The sequence below is a fragment of the Piliocolobus tephrosceles genome, chromosome 13, assembly GCF_002776525.5.
Source record: "Piliocolobus tephrosceles isolate RC106 chromosome 13, ASM277652v3, whole genome shotgun sequence".
Taxonomy (NCBI): Eukaryota; Metazoa; Chordata; class Mammalia; order Primates; family Cercopithecidae; genus Piliocolobus; species Piliocolobus tephrosceles.
Window position 1 is genome coordinate 72,963,177 of NC_045446.1, and position 22,323 is coordinate 72,985,499.

At 37.3% G+C, this 22,323-nt stretch overlaps 1 protein-coding gene across 2 annotated transcripts in view; it reads right to left on the bottom strand.

The window, feature by feature from the left end:
• PRCP (prolylcarboxypeptidase) overlaps positions 1–22,323 on the bottom strand; it is an 82,241-nt gene that overhangs the window by 21,679 nt on the left and 38,239 nt on the right. For both annotated transcript variants that reach the window (XM_023209303.1, XM_023209302.1), the window contains exons 2-6: positions 12,561–12,701; positions 6,047–6,148; positions 3,153–3,334; positions 2,739–2,896; positions 1,887–2,056 (exon numbers count right to left, since the gene is read on the bottom strand). In XM_023209303.1, the coding sequence (XP_023065071.1) occupies positions 1,887–2,056; positions 2,739–2,896; positions 3,153–3,334; positions 6,047–6,142 (606 nt within the window). In that variant the 5' untranslated portion in view covers positions 6,143–6,148; positions 12,561–12,701. The remainder of the gene's footprint in view (positions 1–1,886; positions 2,057–2,738; positions 2,897–3,152; positions 3,335–6,046; positions 6,149–12,560; positions 12,702–22,323) is intronic.

Here is a 22,323-nt window from a genome sequence, read left to right on the forward strand (position 1 = left end):
GTTCTTAATAACGAGAGAATTTCCCATATGTTTTTATCATCTGACAACTCATTCATTCTTCAAGTGAGAACAAAGATGCAAATGTAATTCTCACCTTATACACAGATAGATACCGAGTTAAATCTGATAGATGTCTCACTGTGAGCAATGGCCCCCTCAACCCTCAGGCAAGTTTCCTCCTAATCCAGTGCAATGCAGTAGATGAGCATAAGCTCGGAACAGTGAAGACCCAAGTTCAAATCCTACTTCCAACACCTCTTAGTTGAGCTTTAATTTCCTCTCCAAAAATCTTGGATTATACCTCTTTTTCTATACAGTACTTTTATAAGAATTGAGACAGCATACATGAAAGTGCGTTGTAGATAGTAAATAATATGGACAGGTAAGGTATTATTAGCACATAGATGTTTATGGAGATGAACTAGTTTAGATTTAGTTTTTCCTTGTCATTTTGGTCCAGGTTTTCTTTTTTTCACTTTTCTTTTTTTGAGGCAGGATCCAGCTCTGTCACCCGGGCTGGAGTACAGTGGCATGATCACAGCTCACTGCAGCCCCAAGCAATCATCCTGCCTGAGCCTGCCAAGTAGCTGGAACTACAGGCAGGCAGCACTATGCCCTGCTAATCTTTTTGATTTGTAGTAGAGATGAGGTCTCACTATGTTGCCCAGGTGGGTCCCAAACGTCTAGCCTCAAGTAATCCTCCCACCTCCGCCTCCCAAAGTGCTGGATTTGATTTAGGTTTTCTAACATAAAACATGATCTGCTCTTTTCAACAACTATGTATTATCAAAATTCAATCTAATTGAACATATATTTACCTCCGGCCTACTATATGCAAGACACTCACTGGTCATTCTACTTTTTAAATTAAGAAAAATAATAGCAAATGAACTTGTTTTAGTTACAAAATTTTAAGCAAGGTATACATGTAATAATTCAAAGGGGTGGTTAAATTAAAAGTGCATTTGAAACCCGGATCTATATCACCAATTCTATTTTCACTTCCGACACTCATTCTAGCTGAAGAGTCAGTTATATTCTCTAAATTTAACCATCAAGTTGGCCAGCCTTTGTTTTTAAAACTAAGAGGAATGTTCTTTACAAAGAAATGCTTAAAATGAACATACACAATAAAGAATTTTGCCATGAAAAGAACCTTAAAATTTATACTGTAATGTGTCCTTATATTTCCAAAGTGTTTCACATCCAACATTTTATTTGATTCTCAGCACAACCCTATTTGGTATGTAAGTGCTGTTATTCCATTCCACAGAGGAAGACAGAGGATGAGGAAAGAAAAGCACCTTGCCCAAGATCACACAGTTGGTAAGTGAAGCGGCAGTTCTGGACCAAAACCTCACTTTCAGAGTCTAATTTGATGTTCTTTCCACTCTACTGTGATGCATGGGGGTCACTATTCACACTGTGGGCAGCACTTTAATGCTTTCGCAGCTGACTAGATCGTAGTACTATCATAATGACTGCCATTTATTAAGCATCAACCATGTATTACATAGATGGAAGTTACACACATATCACAAAGATTAAATGCATCGTACACGCAAAGCACACAGCCCAGGATTTGGCACATATTAATTATTCCATTAATAGCAACTTTTGGTATTATTTCTAATTCATACAACTCTATAATCAATGAATTTTCCTCATTTTTCAAATGAGGAAACTGAGGATCAAAAAAGCTAGGTAACATGTCCAAGCCCACATAATCAGAAAGTAGCAGAACCCAGGATTCCAGCTCAAGTTTGACCAACGCCAGAGCCCCTTTGTCACTGGGACTTTCTCTGATGCAGAAAGTCAGAGTATGCACATTAAAAAAAAAAGAGAAGTATGTTATTAAAAATTATGAGAGTACATTTTCCTATTACCTTGATAGGCCAAGCAGGCAAAGGCTGTAAAAAGTTAGATGCATAAGGATAGTCCACCATTGCCAGATTCACCCAGGTTTCAGAGATCCAGTCTTTCAAATGTTGGATGTCCTGAGAAGTTAATGGGCTGCATAAGTGAAGGGCTCCACTAAGCCACTGCAAACCACTGCCTGGGAATAGAATCACATTGTTGGAATCTAAAAAGTACTGGTCAACAGATGGCTTTACAGATAATTTATTCTTCACATAGTATTTTAGAAAACTCAATCTTTTACACCCCTTCTCCCAGGATATTTTTAGAGCAACTGGAGAATCCCATGACAGACAAGTTGCCTATCCTCATAGAGTTTACCAGAATTAGTATGCAGAATTATTCTCCCTTTTTAAGATACTACCAAAATGAATAAATAGGAACACCATAGAACAAGAATATATAAACTACAACTAAGTAAAACAAATGGATGTATCTATCAAACAGCGCTGAGCAAAAGACAGTAGACACAAAAAAAGACATGCTATGTAATTCCAATTACTAAAACATTTAAGAACAAGTAAAAATTAACCTATGGTTCTAGAAGTGAGGATGTTTTTGCTGGGTAGGTATGGAGGTCGTGACTGAAAAGGCATAAGGAGATTTCTGAGATGCTGGCAATGCCCTTTATTGATTTAAATGCTAATTACACTGTGTCCTTGTTTTGTGAAAATTCATCAAGCTATGCATTTTGATTTGTATAATTTTCTGTATGTACATTATACTTTAATAAAATGTTTACTTAAAAAGTGACAACTACAGAATTTAACAAATGAAAGGCTAAATAAACACACAATTCCATTCTCTTAATTAAAGCTTACCAGTATTTGAGAGTCGATTAATGGCATCCCAGGACCTGCGGATGCTCTCTGAACAATGTGGACCACTTTTCCTAAAATCTGTAGTTACAATCTTCATAAATACACCACAAGGTACTAAATCCTCAAACTGCCAGATAGGGGCAGAAGCTGCAAGAGCTCTAAATGACAAGAAAATCAAAGAAGGAAAAAAGAAAAGAAAAGAAAAAAAATATATATATATATCTATGTCATCTAAATCAAGTTTTAAAGTTGAAACTTATAATAAAAATAGTGAGAAAAATAACACAGCTGTTAATGAGACAGAAGCCAGCAATCTCAGTGTAATAGAATGAAACATGTTTTACCCAAAATGAATCTCTACGTTTGCCTTGATAATCATTAAGAAACACTCATGTCCAGTATAAATGCACTTACCCAACTGCCATATGAGGATATTTCATCCTAAACCAGGCTGCAAGCATGCCGCCATAGGAGCCTCCTATGGCAATGACAGGTTGATTTTCAGCTCCTGGGATTGCTCTTTTCAAGTGTTTGATTAACTCTGCAAAATCAGCCAGAGCTTGTTCTGATGTCAGAAAATTCAAGTGTCTGGAATCCTAAAGAAAAATAACAAAGAACATGGGTATAAATGTGCACATAATAGCAGCTTAGGAATAGCATGGATCCAGAAGAGAGCCAGTGTCAGATAAGCTTTTCTCCAAATAGAATTTCTAGGCAATTGTACTAAAACGCCTAGTCAAAGCAATAGCTGTGTGGATTTAAACTCAGGAAAATGATTTTAAGTTTGTGGAGAACATAATGTACTTTGCATGCAAGTGTAATTTCTATTAAATGCTATTTACCAAAGACTTTGTTTAAGGTTGTAGAAACAATAGAAACAAATTGTAGGTAAAATTTAATAGCAAATATGATAGAATATAAACTAAGGTTAATAGATAACTATTATAACTTTTGTTTTAAATCTTGGCACATTTAAAATGTCTACCACATAGGCAAATATAAACTAAATCTAGTGGACAATTGAGGTAAGAATCACCAGTAAAAATAAAACTCACCCTTCTTTATCGGAAAGATTATGTATGACCTAGGCGATATCAACAACTGAAACAAAGTAGCCTACCTATTTTAAACAACTATAAAATTGGAAAGAAAAAAACTATTTTCAGGTATTGGAAAACAGGCAACACAAGACATTGATCTTTGAGAAAAGGAAAACTCATAATGTTAAGTTTGATAATCGTCCTGCTCTCTACATGAAGACAATTTCCCTACTGCAGAAGGTGAAGCTTAGTGTCCTGCTGAGCTGAGAAGGCTAAGAAGGTCTTTTAAAATATGTCTGCAAATTTTTGACACTCCTTCCTTTAAAAGGTGAAGCTTAATTCCACTCCCTTTGAACTTGGATGGGATTTAATGACTTGCTTCTAATTAACAGAATGGGGCAGACGTAATGATACGTGACTACGAAGGTTAGGTCATTAAAAAAACACTGCAGCTTCCACCTTGCTCTCCTGCACTGCCAACTTTGAGGGAAATTAGCTGCCTTGTAATGAACTCAAGTAGGCCCTTAACTGCAGCCTCTTGTCAACATCCAGTACCAGTTTTCTCTCTTATGTGAGTGATCCACCATATGAGTAGAAAGGCTCTCCAGCCCCAGTCAAGCCTTCAGATGACTGTAGCATCAGCTGATATCCTAACCTCATGAGACCCCCTGAAGCAGAAACACCTAGCTAAACTACTCCTAATTCTTCACCCATGGAAACTATAAAGTAATAGATGTTTATTGCTGTTTTAAGCCATAAGGTTTGAGGTACATCTTTACATAGCAATAGATAACTAATACAGCTACATACCTCTATTAGGCTACCCTGTTTGACTTTCATGCTTTGGTCTCACCATTCTGATTCCTTCCATCATCTGGCATATTACTGAATCACACAGATCCCATCTTTCCTATCTCCTGTATATGCCTCCTACTCCTTTAGCTTTCCCCCCTTCCAAGATATATGCCTTCTTACCTCCTCTCTCCCTGTCTGTCACTATCCTTTACTTCTAGTTTTTATGGCACTCTGTACAGTTGAGTGCATTTTTTTCCAATCCTTGCATAATATCTGTGATATCCCTCATGCTACTGACATATTCTGTGAGCACACAAAGGGAAAGAAGTATATCAAAAAGAGCCCCTGGCTCCATTTTGCTAACACAGTATCAATCACAGAAACCTAGGAGAAGAAGTTATGTTTCTATCTATAAAAGCTAACTGCTTCCCAAGCTTTCAGGACCTGTCAAGTCCCTTAATCAGATATTTATGCAAAATATCAAGCTAAAGAATGAATTTCCCATACAGCCCAACAAATATCAGCAAATTATCCCACTTTCTATTTATAACACAACACTTTTACTTATTGTTACTCATGTATTTATTTATAATATGAGATAGTAAAACCTCCCTTTTAAAAATAAAAAACTCCTTTCAAAACAGGCAGCCTAGTAAAGGACTGGCCCCAAGTCCTTATAGCTGAGAGTTCCCAAAAGCATATGTATATACTGGTGGTCTTAGGAAGCACACAAACATTTTTAATGGAACATTTATTGCTTCATTTTAGTGTAATTTGGAAAGAATAACCAGTACATAGAGCCCTTGGTTAAGATAATGCTAAGTTTAAAAAGTGAGTTGGTTAAAGAAAAATATTAAGTAAATAATAGTACATGTGGCAAATTAATGTAGCCAAAGTCACAAGGGTAGAAGTACATGAATGACTCCGTTGAAGAAAAACTCTCCTGGTTTATTAGATACAGAGTCTATGACAAAGGCCAAAGCTCCTGTGAGAACAGGAAATGTTCAAAGGGAATCCAAGGGGCCAGTTGGCCTTAATGCATCATACAGCTTATTTGTCCTTATTTTATTGATTTTATTTTAATAAAAACATCAGATAAATTTGTTATGCTCACTGTATTTTTTCCAGTGGCAGGCTCAATAATTTAAGTGTACAATTTATAAAGCGGAATTGTTTACTGATATTTTTGAAATAGTAAAAAGCTCCCTGTACTGTCTCCGCACCACAGAGTAAAATTTAACTACCTGAGGCACACCAAGTTAAAAACTGATTAACATTAAGAATTATAATAAAATGGCTTTAAAAAAAACCTCAATCTGTTCAAATTGTATCTAAAAAGAAACTACTAAATATAAACTATTGAGCTTTTAGGCATTTCAAATTAAAGTTATCTCACAGTGGGGCATGTAATTCAGAAACTATTCTAAAATGAAAAGAAAAAACTTGTAACTTAACAGTAAAAAGTATCTTTACCTTGAATGAGTTGTCACCAAAGGGGAGAGACTCTCCATAGTACCGATGTTCAGCAAACACCAACATAGCTTTCAGTTCCTCAGCCACATCCCACATGAACCCCTAAGAAGAGTTTACAAAATCACAGGATAAAATCAGGATGTGAAAGTCACTGAACCTTTTGGCAAACCATATGAAATACATGTTAAGCCAGACCAAAAAGAGCACTCTAAAAATTTGCACAATTTATATTTGTTCTACAAATAAATGACATAATTGCTGTCCTATTGTTACGTATCAATCTCAAACTTTATGAGTGAAACAATTAAAAATAATCCCAGGTTGCTCATCCACTAGTCATCCATGTCTTTTTATACTGACACTCTAGCCCTAGAATCAATATTATGTCTAAAATGGTCTTCACGTACAAAGAGCAGTACAAATCCTACTGAAATTATTTTTAAATAAGGAGGAGGGACTCTTCCCTAATTCATTCTATGAAGCTAGCATCATTATGATACAAAACCTGGCAGGGACACAATGAAACAAGAAAACTTCAGGCCAATATCCCTGACGAAAATAGTTGTAAAAACCCTCAACCAAAAACTAGCAAACAAAAATCCAGCAGCATCAAGAAGTTAATTTACCAGAATCATATAGGCTTTATTCCTGGATGCAAGGTTGGTTCAACATACACAAATCAATAAATAGAATTCACCACATAAACAGAATTAAAAAATAAAAACCACATGATCATCTCAACAGATGCAGAAAAGGCCTTTGATAAAATTCAACATCCCTTCACAGTAAAAATTCTCAATAAACTAGGTATTGCAGGAATATACTGCAACATAATAAGAGCCATTTACGACAAACCCATACTGAATGGGCGAAAGCTAGAAGCATTCCCCTTGAGAACTAAGACAAGGCAAGGATGCTCTGTCTCAGCACTCCTATTCAACATAGGACTGGAAGTTCTAGCCAGTGCAATCAGGCAAGAGAAAGAAATAAAAAGCATCCAAAGAGGAAAAGAGGACATCAAACTATCTTTTTTTCACAGATGAGATGATGCTACACCTAGAAAACCCCACAGACTCCGCCAAAAGGCTTCTAGAAGTGACAAAACAACTTCAGTAAAGTTTCAGTATCAAATTCCATGTATAAAAATCAGTAGCATGTCTATACACCAATAACAATCAAGCTAACAGCCAAATCAAAAACACAATCCCATTTACAATAGCCACAAAAAGAATGAAGTATCCAGGAATACAGCTAACCAAGGAAGTGAAGCATCTCTACAATGAGAATTACAAACCACTGCTGAAAGGCATCAGAGACAACACAAACAAATGGAAAGACATTCCATGTTCATACATAGGAAGAATCAATATTGTTAAAATGGCCATACTCCCCAAAGCAATTTACAGATTCAATACTATTGCTATCAAACTACCAACATCATTTTTCACAGAGTTAGGAAAAAAAATAAATAAACTCTTGAAATCCATATAGAACAACAACAACAACAACAACAAAAACTTGAATAGCCAAAGCAATCCTAAACAAGAAAAACAAAGCCAGAGGCATCACACTACCTGACTTCAAACTATACTGCAAGGCTACAATAACCAAAACATCAGGTACTAGGACAAAAATAGGCATGCAGACCAATGTAACAGGATAGAGAATCCAGAAATAAAGCCACACACCTGCAACCACTTGATCTAAAATAAAGTCAACAATAACAAGCAATGGGAAAAGGACTCCCTATTCTATAAAATGGTGCTTGGATAACTGGCAAGCCATATGCAGAAGATTGAAACTGGACCCCTTCCTTTCACCGTATACAAAAACCAACTCAAGATGGATAAAAGACTTAAATGTAAAACTGGAAACTATAAAAAGCCCAAAAGCCCTGGAAGAAAACCTAGGAAATACCATTCTGGACATCAGCCTTGGCAAAGAATTTATGACTAAGTCCCAGAAAGTAACTGCAACAAAAACAAAAACTGACAAGTGGGACCTAATTAAACTAAAGAGCTCCTGCATGGCAAAAGACACTATCAACAGAGTAAACAGAAAACCTACAGAATAAGAGCAAATATTTGCAAACTACGCATCTGACAAAGGCCTAATGTCTAGAATCTATAAGGAACTTAAATTTACAATAAAAGGGCCGGGCGTGGTGTCTTATGCCTGTAATCCCAGCACTTTGGGAGGCTGAGGCAGGCGGATCACGAGGTCAGGAGATCGAGACCATTCTGGCTAACACGGTGAAACCCTGTCTCTACTAAAAATGCAAAAAAATTAGCCAGGCGTGGTGGCGGGCGCCTGTAGTCCCAGCTACCCAGGAGGCTGAGGCAGGAGAATGGCGTGAACCCGGGAGGCGGAGCTTGCAGCAAGCCAAGATCACGCCACTGCACTCCAGCCTGGGTGACAGAGCCAGACTCCGTCTCAAAAATAATAATAATAATAAAATAAATAAATTTACAAGAAAAAACAAACAACCCCATTAAAAAGTGAGAAAAAGACATGAACATACACTTTTCAAAAGAAGACATACACAAGGCCAACAAACATGAACAAATGCTCAACATCATTAATCATCAGAGAAATGCAAATTAAAACCACAATGAGATACCATCTCATACCAGTTAGAATGCCTATTATCTAAAAAGAGTCAGAAAATAACAAGATATTGGTAAGGTTGTGGAGAAAAGGGAACGCTTATAAACTGTTAGTGGGATATAAATTAGTTCAGCCACTATGGAAAGCAGTTTGGAGATTTCCCAAAGAACTTGAAATAGAACTATCACTCAGACCACCAATCCTCACTACTGGGTATATACCTGAAGAAAAATAGGCCAGGTGTGGTGGTTCATGCATGTAATCTTAGCACTTTGGGAGGCCAAGGCAGGTGGATCACTTGAGTCCAGGAGTTCGAGACCAGCCTGGGCAACATAGTGAAACCCTTTTCTCTACAAAAAATAAAATTAAAAAATAAATAAAAATTTAAAATAAAAATAAAAATAAACCATTCTACCAAAAAGACACATGCACTTGCATGTTCATCTTAGCACTGTTTGCAATATCAAAGACACAGAATCAACCTAGATACCCTTCAACGGTGGACTGGATAAAGACAATGTGGTCTATGCACACCATAGAATACTACATAGCCATTAAAAAGAACAAAATCATATCCTTTGCAGTAACATGGATGTAGCTGGAAGTCATTATCCTAAGTGACCTAACAGAGCAACAGAAAACCAAACACTGCATGTTCTCACTTACAAGCAGGAACTAAACACTGAATACACATGGCCACAAAGAAGGGAACAATAGACACTGCATGACTACTAGAGGGGCTGGGGGTTAACAGTGCAGGGGGTGTGGGTGTGGAGCATGAGTTCAACAACTACGTATCAGGTACTATGCTTACTACCTAGGTGATGGGATCATCCATACACCAAATCTCAGTACACACAATTTACCCAAGTTAACAAACCTGCACATGTACCCCCTAAACCTAAAATAAAAGTCAAGAAAAAAAAAACCACAATGGAGAGAAAACAAATTAAATAAAAATAAAAGGCAACTTCAACTTTAAAAAAAAAATGGTCTTCAAATTGCACTGTTTGCCAAATCTTCTAGGAAAGAGCTAAAGATATCTAAAGCAGCTGTCTACTCAGAGGCATTGACAACATAAAAGAGAAAACAAAACAAACAAGCATACTAAACTCCCTAGGGTTTTCAATTAATCTTATTTATTAGAAAATAAATAGTAGCTCACAATGGCTAAAATAACTCAGTGTTTATAATGTGTCAGGCACTGTTCTAAGCATTTTATATGTATTAATTCACTTAAATATTACAGCAATCTATGAAATAGGCACTTTGATTAATCCCATTTATAGACAAGAACATTGAGACACAAGAGTTTAAATAACCTTCAACATTCACACAGCTAGTAAGCAGCAGAGCCATGATTCAAACATAGGTGTCTGGCTCCAGAGCACCATCATCAAGAACTGTTAGATCTCTTTGCTAGAATCATCTATATATGGTCATTAGCCAATCACTTCATTTTTTCACTTACTCAGTTGTGGCCTCAGAATCTTTTCTCAACAAAGCATTCTAAGTAATTAACATCAAAGGATTAGATTTAGATTTAGCACAGATTAAAACTATTTGTCATTCCTAGTGCACACTGTTGCTATTTAGTGAATTCCTGCTCCCTAACAAAGACTAAGAACCTCAAGTGTTTGTTTGTTTTGATCAATAAATGAACAATTAGAAGAGTTATACACAGGTAAGGATAGAGAATTTAACCAGATATTTGTGATGGTTTCAATAACCCCCACTTTCTCTCTTAAGAATCTACTCATTCCCTGCCATTTAACTACAAATCCTGCAAACATCCAGCTCAAGCATGCCCACCTCTGCTGGCCCCACCTTGGCAGTGCTGATCACTCCCCCTTCTCAACACCACTGTGCTAGGTATATGTCCCTGGTACTGTGCCACAAGTTTTGCTTACATGTATGTCACACACACACCAGACCATGAGTATCTTAAGAGTAAAGATCATCCATTGAAATGTCCAGACCTCTGTGCAATTGACTTCAGGCTTTGAGAGGAGGCAATTTCATTGAACTAGTTCACAAAGTAATAAGTGATCCATTTCAGGAGTCCTCTTATTTTTCAAAAGAGGTTCATGTAATATATCAACATCTTTTAACATTATGTGCTTGCAAGTCCCTTAATCTTCTCTAAGTCTTTACACAACTCCATGAACTATTATTACTGTATCCATTTAACAGATGAGACAACTGAGGCACAGAACAAGAAACTTACCCAAAGTCACACAGCAAAGTGGCAAAATCAGTATTCAAACCTTGTCAATCTGGCTGAAGCCTTCACTTTTGACCACTGTGTGATTGTTGCCTCTCAACAAATTAATGTCCAGAAGTGAATGTGCACTGGAACGTTTTGGTGTGTAAAGGAAGGTCTCTGGGCCGGGGGATGGGCCAGGATCTGCTCCTCTATGATCTGCCTCTAGTCAGTTCTTTGGAACTGTTCCTACACTGAATATCTCTTCCTTTCCACCACTTCTGAGAACAGAGATACCCCAGCAAACCTTAAGTTCTGCCACAGTGTCTGTCAGAGTAGTGCCTAGTGAAGGCAGGAACAGCTACCTGCCCATAATAAAAGAGAATGGAAACTGGAAAAATCACTGGAGAGGAGAAGTTACCCTATGGCCTTCACATAAAACGAAAGTCACACCAAAAGGAGAAAAGAGACAAGGCAGCCTCTGTTATTTCACAGAATAACAGAACGGGAATCTGATGGAAAGGAGGTCCTGATTTCACTTGCCACTGATCTAAAAGAAATAGGCATCCTAGGATCTCATTTCTCTGGGAATTATTTTATTTCAACTAACTTACTTAGATTCTTAACATTCCTAAGGAAATAATCAGAATTGAGAAATGCAGTAACAATGTAATTGGGTTCATATCTTTACTTTAAATTCATATATCAGTTCAACAACATTTACTGAGACCTCCTGACTACCAAGCATCATGCCAGACATTGGCATTGGGGATAAGACATAATTCATTCCCCACTTTAAGGTAGTTCACAACTAATTTTTTGGTAGAAAGTTGACATTTTCTCGTCACAGCACTGACACGTTGAAAAGGGGCATTTCTTCCTTTCACATATCTTTCGAAATTAAGTTTTGTTCATGGATTTCAGCATTATAAAAGGCGATAGAAAATATAGTCAGGGAAGCAAGCTAACAGGCTATATACTATTTTTAACCCTCACAAATAAAAGAAAATGGTAGAACAGGAAAGCTAAACTAAAACGTAGCTACAACTTTACCTTTTCCCATTCTTATTTGTATATTTTTTTCTCATTTGCACTGGTTTTGTTTAGGTTTTACTCATTCATTCATTTAACAGATGTTTATCACCTTCTATATGTCCTGGACACTGACAATATAACACTAAACATAGAAAAATTCCTGCCCTTGTTTTCACCTTCTAGAGACCATAATCAAAATAAACTGTACACAGTAACATTCTTATCCTTGTTTCCTTTATATCCTTGTTCACTGTAGAAATAAGCTGGGATTTTAAAAACAAAACAAAGCCAAACAAAAACAAAAAACTTGCAAAATTCAATTCTCTGGGATGTTCAGGCAGTCCATGAAAAATGAAATAAAATAAAATAAAATAAAATAAAATAAAATAATTCAATTATCCAAAAATTGTACATTATCCTTTTCATTTGTAATTCTTGAAGGCTGAATATGTAGACTTACTGGATATCTGTATTTAATTCTTTTATGAACTTTCTATTCATGTACTTTTGCTATTTTTCTATTATTAGTAAGTTAATTTTTTGTTATTTTTTATAGAACTTTACAATTAAGAACAGTAATGCTTGGTCATATACACTGCAAAACATTTCTTCCAAGTTATCATAATAAAAGTCAAATTGAGCACTGGAATTTCATGAATCTGCACATACCGTGTTATTACAAAACCAGATGATGTCCCCTTCATTACCAGTGTAGAAAAGTATCGATCCACCATTTTTCTTCCAGTATTTATCAGCTACTAGGTACCGCTGATTAAAAGTTTTCACAGTATTAAATCCAAAATGATCAACCTGTGATAAAAACAAAACAAACAAAACATATTTCAAAAGAAAGTAATAAAATGAGATCAACACAAAGGTAATTAATTCTTCCATTAAAATCAATCTATACTACAAAAATAATCACAAGAAATTTTAAACTTCATTGTTTTATTATTAATAGTAATATTGATGATATTATTTTGAAATCATTTTCTTTGTATTATAAAATAAAGCAATGTCTGCTATTGGTAGTCCAGATTTTCAATGTAAAAGAAAAAATACAATTATAAAGTCAAGTAGCTACTTAAAAACATAATGTTAAAATTGAATCGTTAATACAATGTGAACCCTTTTTTAATTTTTTAATGCATTTTTTAATTGACAAATAAAATTTTACATATGGTGTATATAACATGATGTTCTGAAATATGTATACACTGTAGAATGGCCAAATTGAGCTAATTAACATAAGTATTACCTCACATATTTATCATTTTTTGTGGTAAGAACACTTAAAATCTACTCCCTTAGCAATTTTTAAGTAAATAATACATCCTAATAATTTTCAAAATACAGTTTTCCCCTACTATCTGAATTTTCATTATACACAGTTTTAATATTAAAAATTCATGAACTAAGTAGACTACTGAAAAGGTCCATAAACCTTGTCATCCCAGCACACCACAGATATTCTAAGTTATAAGATTTTCATGTCTATACCATTCCCACCAAAAGAAACTAGGGCTTATTAGTGAAGTGGCTGAGTGACATTTGGGACAAGGAAGCTGCAAGATAAGCCTATGCATTTTGCTGTGCAAGGAAGCAAGAAAGTGCTCAGAATTAATGGAGAGTTATATTTAAAGAACATAGGAACCAACTACAAGGGACTATCACTGGCAATCGTTTTAATAAATTGAATGTAAAACAAAAACAAATTAAACATAAAAAGAATAACCACTGTAGTTAACTGAAACATTCAATTCATGAAACTCCATTCGTCCACAAAAATATTTTTAAAAAGGAAAGAAAGGAAAAAGTTCATTTGCCACCATTGAAGTTGTCTATTAAATCAACTCCTTACTTTGAAATTGGGAATTAAAAAGTAAAAAATTCAACATTTAACCTGCCTGTCCAACAGAACTGTATTTGATGGCAGCGAATAGTCCCAGTTAATAAAGAAGAGCTGTGTTTAGTCAAATGTCAGCTAATGTAGAAGGAATGACAGAGTTAGAATAATGACAGTTCTGTAAATTTACCGATTCAGGCAAGAATTATCAATTGGTGTTAAAAGCATTAGGAAAACGGATAATATGAAAATGAACATTCATATAGTATCAAAATAATACCATGGAGAATACTCTCTTGTCACAAGGGGAAAATATAACTACAATGGAAGGATCAGGCTGTCATCACTTTAATCTAGTAATCAATTTTGTTAGCATCATCAATGGAAGAGCAGGCAAGGATTATGTATCTCCTCATGTGGCACAACATGAAGCCCATATCACCTATGATGTGTTCCTGCCAAAAATGTTCCATTTTATCTTAATCCAGCCTTTAGATCTAATTTCCAGGTTCCAGGAAATATAAAGGTAAAAGAGCAAGTTGAATATACTTTAAACGGACAACAGATACTGAAGGCAGGACATTTTACAAGACAATTGACAAGGCAATATCATGAGAAAGCACTATTTTAGATTAAATGAATTTTAAGGAACATAATAACCAGACATAATACATGACCCTGGACTGGATCCTAGTTTGAACAAACAATATATAAATAAAGATGTAGGGACAAATGTGTAATTTTAATCTGGACTAGTTATTAAATGATACAGGTTAAGTATTCCTAATCCAAAACTCCAAAATCCAAATGCTCCAAATCTGAAATTTTGAGCACCAACATGATACTCAAGGGAAAGGCTCGTTAGAGCATTTCAAATTTTGGATTTTCAGATTAGGTATATTCAATCAGTAACTACAATATGACTATTACACAATCAAAAAAAAAAAAAAAATCCAAAATCTGAAATGCTTCTGGTCCTAAGCATTTCAGAGAACAAATACTCAATTTGTACTAAAGACTTGTTGATTTTGTCAAAAATGATCATATTGTTCTGGCTACATAAGAAAATGATTTCTTAAACTGAACTTTAAATGTATTTTTGAGATTTTTTTTACTCTTTGAGATTTTTTAACTTAATATTGAACATGTAATTATCAAATACTATAACATGGTAAGATTCATGTACAACTATCTGAATTTACAGAGTTACCCTGCAGTACAGTCTCACTGAGTCTTTAGCATCATGGGGGCTGAATTCCTCAGTGCTTTGGAAGGACAGAAATGAGAAAGCAGCACCCAGTCTGGATTAGACATATGCTGTTCCAGTGCTGCTCCAGTCTCCCAGGAACAGTGCTTAGTTCTGACCTAAACCAGACTGTAAACCCTGTAAGACTTGCCTAGGTCATTCTAAAACAGATGAGACTTCCTGCACCCAGCTCTATCTACATACACAGTTCCCATTCACACCACAGGTTCCAAAACGCAAGTGTCTCAAAACTTTACCTAACTGCATACTTCCTGGTATCTGTGATCATCACCATATGTAGTCCTAAAATATAATATTCTGATCTAAAGACTATCTACTTTTCAGGAAAATAAGCAGTTTTTATGGACTAGGTATGTAATAATGATGTCCATGTGCTGTAAACCCTTCCATTATACATGTTAATTTACTGAATCATTCACTCAACAAGAATCTATTGAACTCCTATTCTGGGCCAAGCACTAAGCTAAGCAGTGGGATAAAGAGTTGGCTGAGCTACAGTCCCTGAATTTAACTTAAACTAACTCAACTATATCCACTCAGCCTAAAAATGAAAGAACAAGAAAGGCAGACAGACAATGAAAGGAAGACGGACAAGTTGATTCCACCTGCTTCCATTCAATTAGTACAGTAGTTCTCCATGTGACGTCCCCGGACCAGCAGTATCATCTTCACCTGGGAACTTGTTGGAACTGCAATCCCAGAAACCGTGGGGGTAAAACCCAGTAAACTGTGCTTTAACAAGCCCTACAGGTGATTCTGTAAAGTTCTGAAAACCACTGAGTTAGAATAAGCACCAAAATAAGACATTAATTTGTTATTCCTTCTCTTGTTCTAGGTTTCAGAATAGCTAAAATACTGTAAGCATCTCACCATGCTGAATAAGACTCTGGTGTCTAAAGATTTGAATTACCACTGAACATACCCCCAAATATAAGCTAACTGTATCATTTGAAACTCAACATGAGAAACCACCACAGGAACACCTTTTGAAGCTCAGCAGGTTTCAACAGGGGAGGAAAAACTGACTGTGTTGGACTTAAAGAAAGGAAGCTCATGGCTCTCTAACAAGATGCCTTCCCATGAGATTCTTGAAGATGATTTTGCCCTAATGATTTTCACCTCACCCACTGACTACAGAACTGAGTCTTCATGTAAACTGAGATATTGCTGTAACCTTTAAAAGCATCCCACAGGCCGGGCACGGTGGCTCAAGCCTGTAATCCCAGCACTTTGGGAGGCCGAGACGGGCGGATCACGAGGTCAGGAGATCGAGACCATCCTGGCTAACACGGTGAAACCCCGTCTCTACTAAAAAATACAAAAAACTAGCCGGGCGAGGTGGCGGGCGCCTGTAGTCCCAGCTACTCCGGAGGCTGAGGCAGGAGAATGGCGTAAACCCGGGAGGCGGAGCTTGCAGTGAGCTGAGATCCGGCCACTGCACTCCAGCCTGGGCGACAGAGCAAGACTCCGTCTCAAAAAAAAAAAAAAAAAAAAAAAAAAATCCCACAAAGAAAAACATTAATAATCCAGTTTAAAATTTTCAAATTTGAAAACATGGGTATGTGTTTGTATATGTCATGCTAAATATTACTGATAAAAAGTTCTTGCCAGGGAAACACTTCCATCTAGAATCACAAGGGCCACAAGGACTTCAGAACCAGAGAAAGCCAAATTCCCTTGTGTGGCCGTGCCCAAGGTACTCCTGCTCCTAGCAATAGCCTTGATTGTTAAGACTGGGGAAAAGAGAGAGAAACCCTGGCAAGAAAGCAGACTTGGGAGTTAACAGACCTGAACTTGAATCTCTTCTAACTGTGAAGACTCTGGCAAATCACTTAACCTCTCTGAACCTTAGTATCTTCCTGTATAAAATAAGGATAACCACATATAATTCAAAGGATTGCTGTGAGGATACGAAAAATGTACCTAAAGTACTAGGCATAGTTCCTGATATATACATGCTTAAAAGATGTTCTCTCCATCCCATCTGCACACCAATCCTAAGCACGGAGTACTTAGATGGGAGACAGATTAAGTTCTTCACAGAATTACAGGACCTTAGAATGTCAAAATCTCCTATTTTTTGAGTGTTTCACCTAGGTACTAAACAACTGGAAATACGTAGTCAAATGTCCTTTGCATAACATGAATTTACAGAATTTCCTTGGCTCCTTCCTATCATCAAGGATATCAACTTCTGGCTAGATAACTAGATAGTTTTCAATACATAATGGCCAGGCACACTAGGGGCAGTATGCCCTCTGCTGTTGAGAAGTGGGACCCACATGCCACTTCCTGTTCTGGGCTCCTGAATAAAGATTTTATGAATCACAACACGAAAAGGTGACAAGGGCCTTAGAAACCATTCCATCTGTGTTTCTCAACTGAAGAAATTAGGCTCGAAGAGGTCACATGACTTGGCCATGGTCACAAGGCAGAGGCAGAGCTAGAATTTTATTTTTGCAATTTGGTTTACTGAACCAATTAAAATAAATAATAGCACTGTAAAGACAACACAGTATGACCTCGGAAAGGAAACAAACCTCTCTAAGTCAGGCACAGCAGTTCTTTCTAGCATACGGCTCAAGAAATTTCATTTTTTTCTTTTTTTAAATTTTTTTATGGTCCAAGAAATTTCAAAACATGCTTCCCCACTTTACCATGTAGAGGAGAAATAGATCTGTGAGAACGGGTAGGCAAGAAGAAAAGAGACCATTCTTCAAATGATGTTTATTGTACAAAAGTAATTATTTGGACTTTAAAACCACTCAAGAATAAAGTTTGCATACAGAAAAATCAGTAGCAACATTACATCTGTTAGTTTTGCTGGCAACTTGGGGACAGCGTGGGTGGAAGAGGTGGGGATGGGAGGGAATAACATAACGCACCTACCACGTGTCTGCCACAGCGCTGTTGCTTTACACAGATCCCTTCACCATCTTGGCAGTTACCCTCTGGGGCACTTTCATCACCCAGTTTTAAAATAAGAAGGCTAATGCTCAGAGAGGTCAGACAGCTTGCCCAAGGGAATGTAACTAATAATTAGGAATCAAATGTAATTCCTTTCATATGCTTTTAACCCCTACCCAATCCCACCTCCAAGAAAACCCAGATCTTTATACTCATTGCATTATAACATGCTCATGCAGGTAAAACTGACTATAAACTTCAATGCTCAGTAGGGGACACTCAGAGTGAGTATCTTTCTCCTAAATTTGCAAAATGAAGAACAAATCTCCCAGCCATTTATCAACAGTTACATTGCAGAATATGTGGAATGTTGGTCTTTTCACTGACCTGACAATAATTGTTACTACACTACTATTGCTAACTCCATTAGGCACTGATAAAACCAAAATCACACTGGCTCCTTCTCGGCAGCCTTTGGTTTTAGAAAATTCAGTATGCAGTTGGATTTATTCAGGCACCCAAATATCTAATAACAGTTAACTAAAATTTTACGAAACATACAAAAAGTATACCCAGAGATATACATGACCAAAAAAATTAACTAATGCCTCCAATAAATTAAAGCACCTTAAAGGAGTTTTTCATGTGCTCTGGTTTTCAACTCTAATGCAGAAATGCTAAAATAAAATAAGACCTTCTTACTCCCATTTGATGTGTGTGTCCTATATTAATTTGGGGATTGTGGGGTTACATTCCATTAGAGTTCTTAAATGGAGACTGACAACTTTCTGGGCAAGCTTGATATTCCCTGAAAGGATAGACACCTTTATGTTAGAAGAACACAGGTTCCCAAAGAAGGACTAAAACGTGGCAGGAAGGTGGAGTTTAGACAAGCCCTAGATCTACAGTTGGAGAAGGATGGATGTCTAAGAGTGGGTTCCTACTAAGCTGTCCCTCACACATGGGGACTCTAGAGCTAGGACAAGATCAGAGAGCAAGCCACATCCTACGATTCAGATCTCTGGCTCTTGGATGACTCCCGGTTTATTTCTTCTTTATTATGTCAAGGCCTTTCAAAAACCCTGCTTAAATGTTCTAGCTTTACCCATCCGTACAATGAGGATACCAGTATCGGAAAGTATTGGAAATTAAATTTGACTTAAAGAATTAAAGGGGAAACAGTATCCCCCAGTGAGTGTGGCGGTGGCAAAGGAAATGTTAACAAGTCCATCCAAGAGGAAAGTGAGTCCAAGAAGGAACTGTCCTCCCTTCCCACAAAGATGCTCTCGTCATTGCCAACCTTAGCGGGTCGAGCTTCTATCTTAACAAAAAGGGGGGAAGTCCTCTCAGAGATATCCTTCAAAGGCAATCATCTTTGTATGTAATAAGACACTGCTCCTCTTTACATGCCCTTCTATAAGTGTTAACCGGGAGAGAGAACTGCATTCCCTGACTCCTATGCTTTTTTTCCTAACATGCCTCTAATCTTAAAAATGAGACTCTTAGAAATAAATTTTTGTAAAGAGAAAATGGTAAATGAGAAAGGGAAGAAAATAAATGATAATGGGAGAATCCATCATGGGGAAAATTTGGTGCCCCAGCCTCCTATACTCAGATAGTTTGAAAGGCAAAAACACAGTATCTACCGCAGTGCCCTTGTACATGGCAGATACTTTATAGATGTGATGTATGGCTTGGCACGGCATGGCATGGTATGGCATGGTATGGTATTTTATTTTTGGAGCCAGAGTCTTGCTCTGTTGCCCAGGCTGGAGTGCAGTGGCATGATCTCAGCTCACTGCAACCTCAGCCTCCCGGGTTCAAGTAATTCTCCTGCCTCAGCCTTGCAAGTGGCTGGGATTACAGGTGTCCACCACCACACCCGGCTAATTTTTGTATGTTTAGCAGAGACAGGGTTTCACTATGTTGGCCAGGCTGGTCTCGAACTCCTGACCTCAAATGATCCGCCTGCCTCGGCCTCCCAAAGTGCTGGGATTACAGGCATGAACCACTGTGCCCAGCCATAGATAATTGTTCCATTGATGCAGTTCAAACCTTCTAAGTAAGTGGTTCTTGTGTTTCTGATTATGAGGTTCCCTTGTTAATGTTAAAATTATCACAGATGTGTTATATATTAGTAGCCAGTGCTTGAGAAAATGAGAAGCTATTATAAATTCAATAATGGTATAAATAAATATCACAATAGCATCTATCTACGTGAAATAAAAAAATTGTGCTTAGTAACCAAATGGGGAGGGAAAACACCCTCTCGAAAAATTCCGCAGTGCTTAATAACCTTTCTTTCCTCAAACCAAGAACTCTGTGCCCCAGAGGAGGAATCGCTAAGTCATCAAAATGCTGTGAAACCAAAACACTCTTTGCTTTACTGCTAAAACAGAGGTGAAAATATCCTGCCCTTGAGAATACCTAAAATGCTCCAGTAAATCGAGAAGTAATATGTCTTATCAAATAACAGTTAAGTGTTTCATTAGAGAGAGATTCTATCTGTTGGCCAAACAGCTCTGTGAAAGCACCACATAATCAATGCCTTCCCATGGCTCAGGAAGCTTTGTACTGAGAGAATTAGCTGGCCACAGCTCAAGCTCCCAAATTAGAGAAAAAGTGCTGCTGTAATCATATAAATTTTAGGAAATGTTACACCACTAGAGGGCGCCCTTATATAAGTAGTAAAGTCGGAAAGACCACTAGGTTTTTTTGTTTGTTCTTTAAGAGACGGGGTCTCCCTCTGTGGCCCAGGCAAAGTGGAGTGGTCCGATCACAGCTCACTGCAGCCTCGAACTCCTGGGCTCAGGCGATCCTCCTTCCTAGGCTCAAGAGTAGCTGGAACTAAAGGCGCACACCACCACACCCGGTTCGTTAAGTTTTAAATTAAGTTTCATAAAATCTTAGGACAGAAAGGGAACTTAGATCTCAAGTCCAAACTCTTAGATAAAAAACAGACAAGGAGATGCCAGTTATTTTAAATATTTCTTTTCTAAATAAATATATGTTCACATAATTGAAACATAGCAATCATCTCCCTTCTTTTTAAAGTCAGGATTCAAAATCTGTGCTGTCAGAAACCAGGATACTGGTTACCATTGCAGGGGAAAAGTGACTGTAAAAGAGAATAAGGGGATTCTGGAGTTAGGATAATGCATTGTTCTGTATGTATAATAAGATAATTCAAAAGCACATTGATAAACATTTAAAATCTCATTGAAGATATATATTATTTTACAAGGTACATGTTTATATTTCTATTTCACGATATAGTCATGTAAATTATATTGCACTAAATCACATTAATATTAAATTTTTCTTTCATTTAAAAATACTTATTGAGTACTCACTAAAAGGCAGGTATTAAGAAAAAAACTAAGATACAATTCCATTTCTCAAGTTCTGGGGAATCTAAGAGAAATGATTCATGTGCTAGTAAACAACCAAGCAGTGGTGTGGTTAAGTTCTGTATACAAAGCACTGTGGGAGCTCAGAAGCCAAAGCCACCACCCTGCCCGTGGAAATTACAGAAGGCTGCACCAAGGAGGTAATATCTGAGCTGAACTTTGACACAGAGAAGAATTTTTTTTTTAGGTACAAAAGAGCATTTCAAGCAAAGGAAGAAAAATATGTGCAAGGCTATGATGAGCTATACAGAATGAGCATAAATTCAGGAGCTGTTGTTTTACGGCAAGAGGTTTATGAGGGGAAGACATGGGAGATGAGATTAGACTCACTGGGTGCCACGGTGGCTCACACCTGTAATCCCAGCACTTTGGGAGGCTGAGGTGGGAGGATCAAATTGAGGCCAGGAGTTTGAGACCAGCCTGGCCAACATGCAAAACCTCTTCTCTACAAAAACACAAAAAAACTAGCCGGGTGTGGTGATGCATGCCTATAATCCCAGCTACTTGGGAGTCTGAGGCCTGAGAATCACTTGAACCTAGGAGGCAGAGGTTGCAGTAAGCTAAGATCACACCACTGCATTCCCACTCGGGTGACAGAGCAAGACTCTGTCTCAAAAAAAAGGAAAAAGAAAAACCTAGGCCAGGCTCACTGGCTCACACCTGTAATTCCAATACTTCAGGAGGCCAAGGCAGTAGGATCACTTCAGCCCAGGAGTTCAACACCAGCCTGGGCAACATAGCAAGACCCTGTCTCTACAAAAAATAAAAATATTAGCTGGGTGTGGTGGTACATGCCTGTAGTCCTAGCTTCTCAGGATGCTGAGATCAGAGGATCCCTTGAGCCCAGAAGTTTGAGGTTACAGTGAATTATGATCACGCCACTGCACTCCAGCCTGGGTGACAGAGTGAGACCCCATCTCAAAAAAGAAGAAAGAAGAAGAAAGAAGAAAGAAGAAAGAAGAAGAAGAAGAAGAAGAAGAAGAAGAAGAAGAAGAAGAAGAA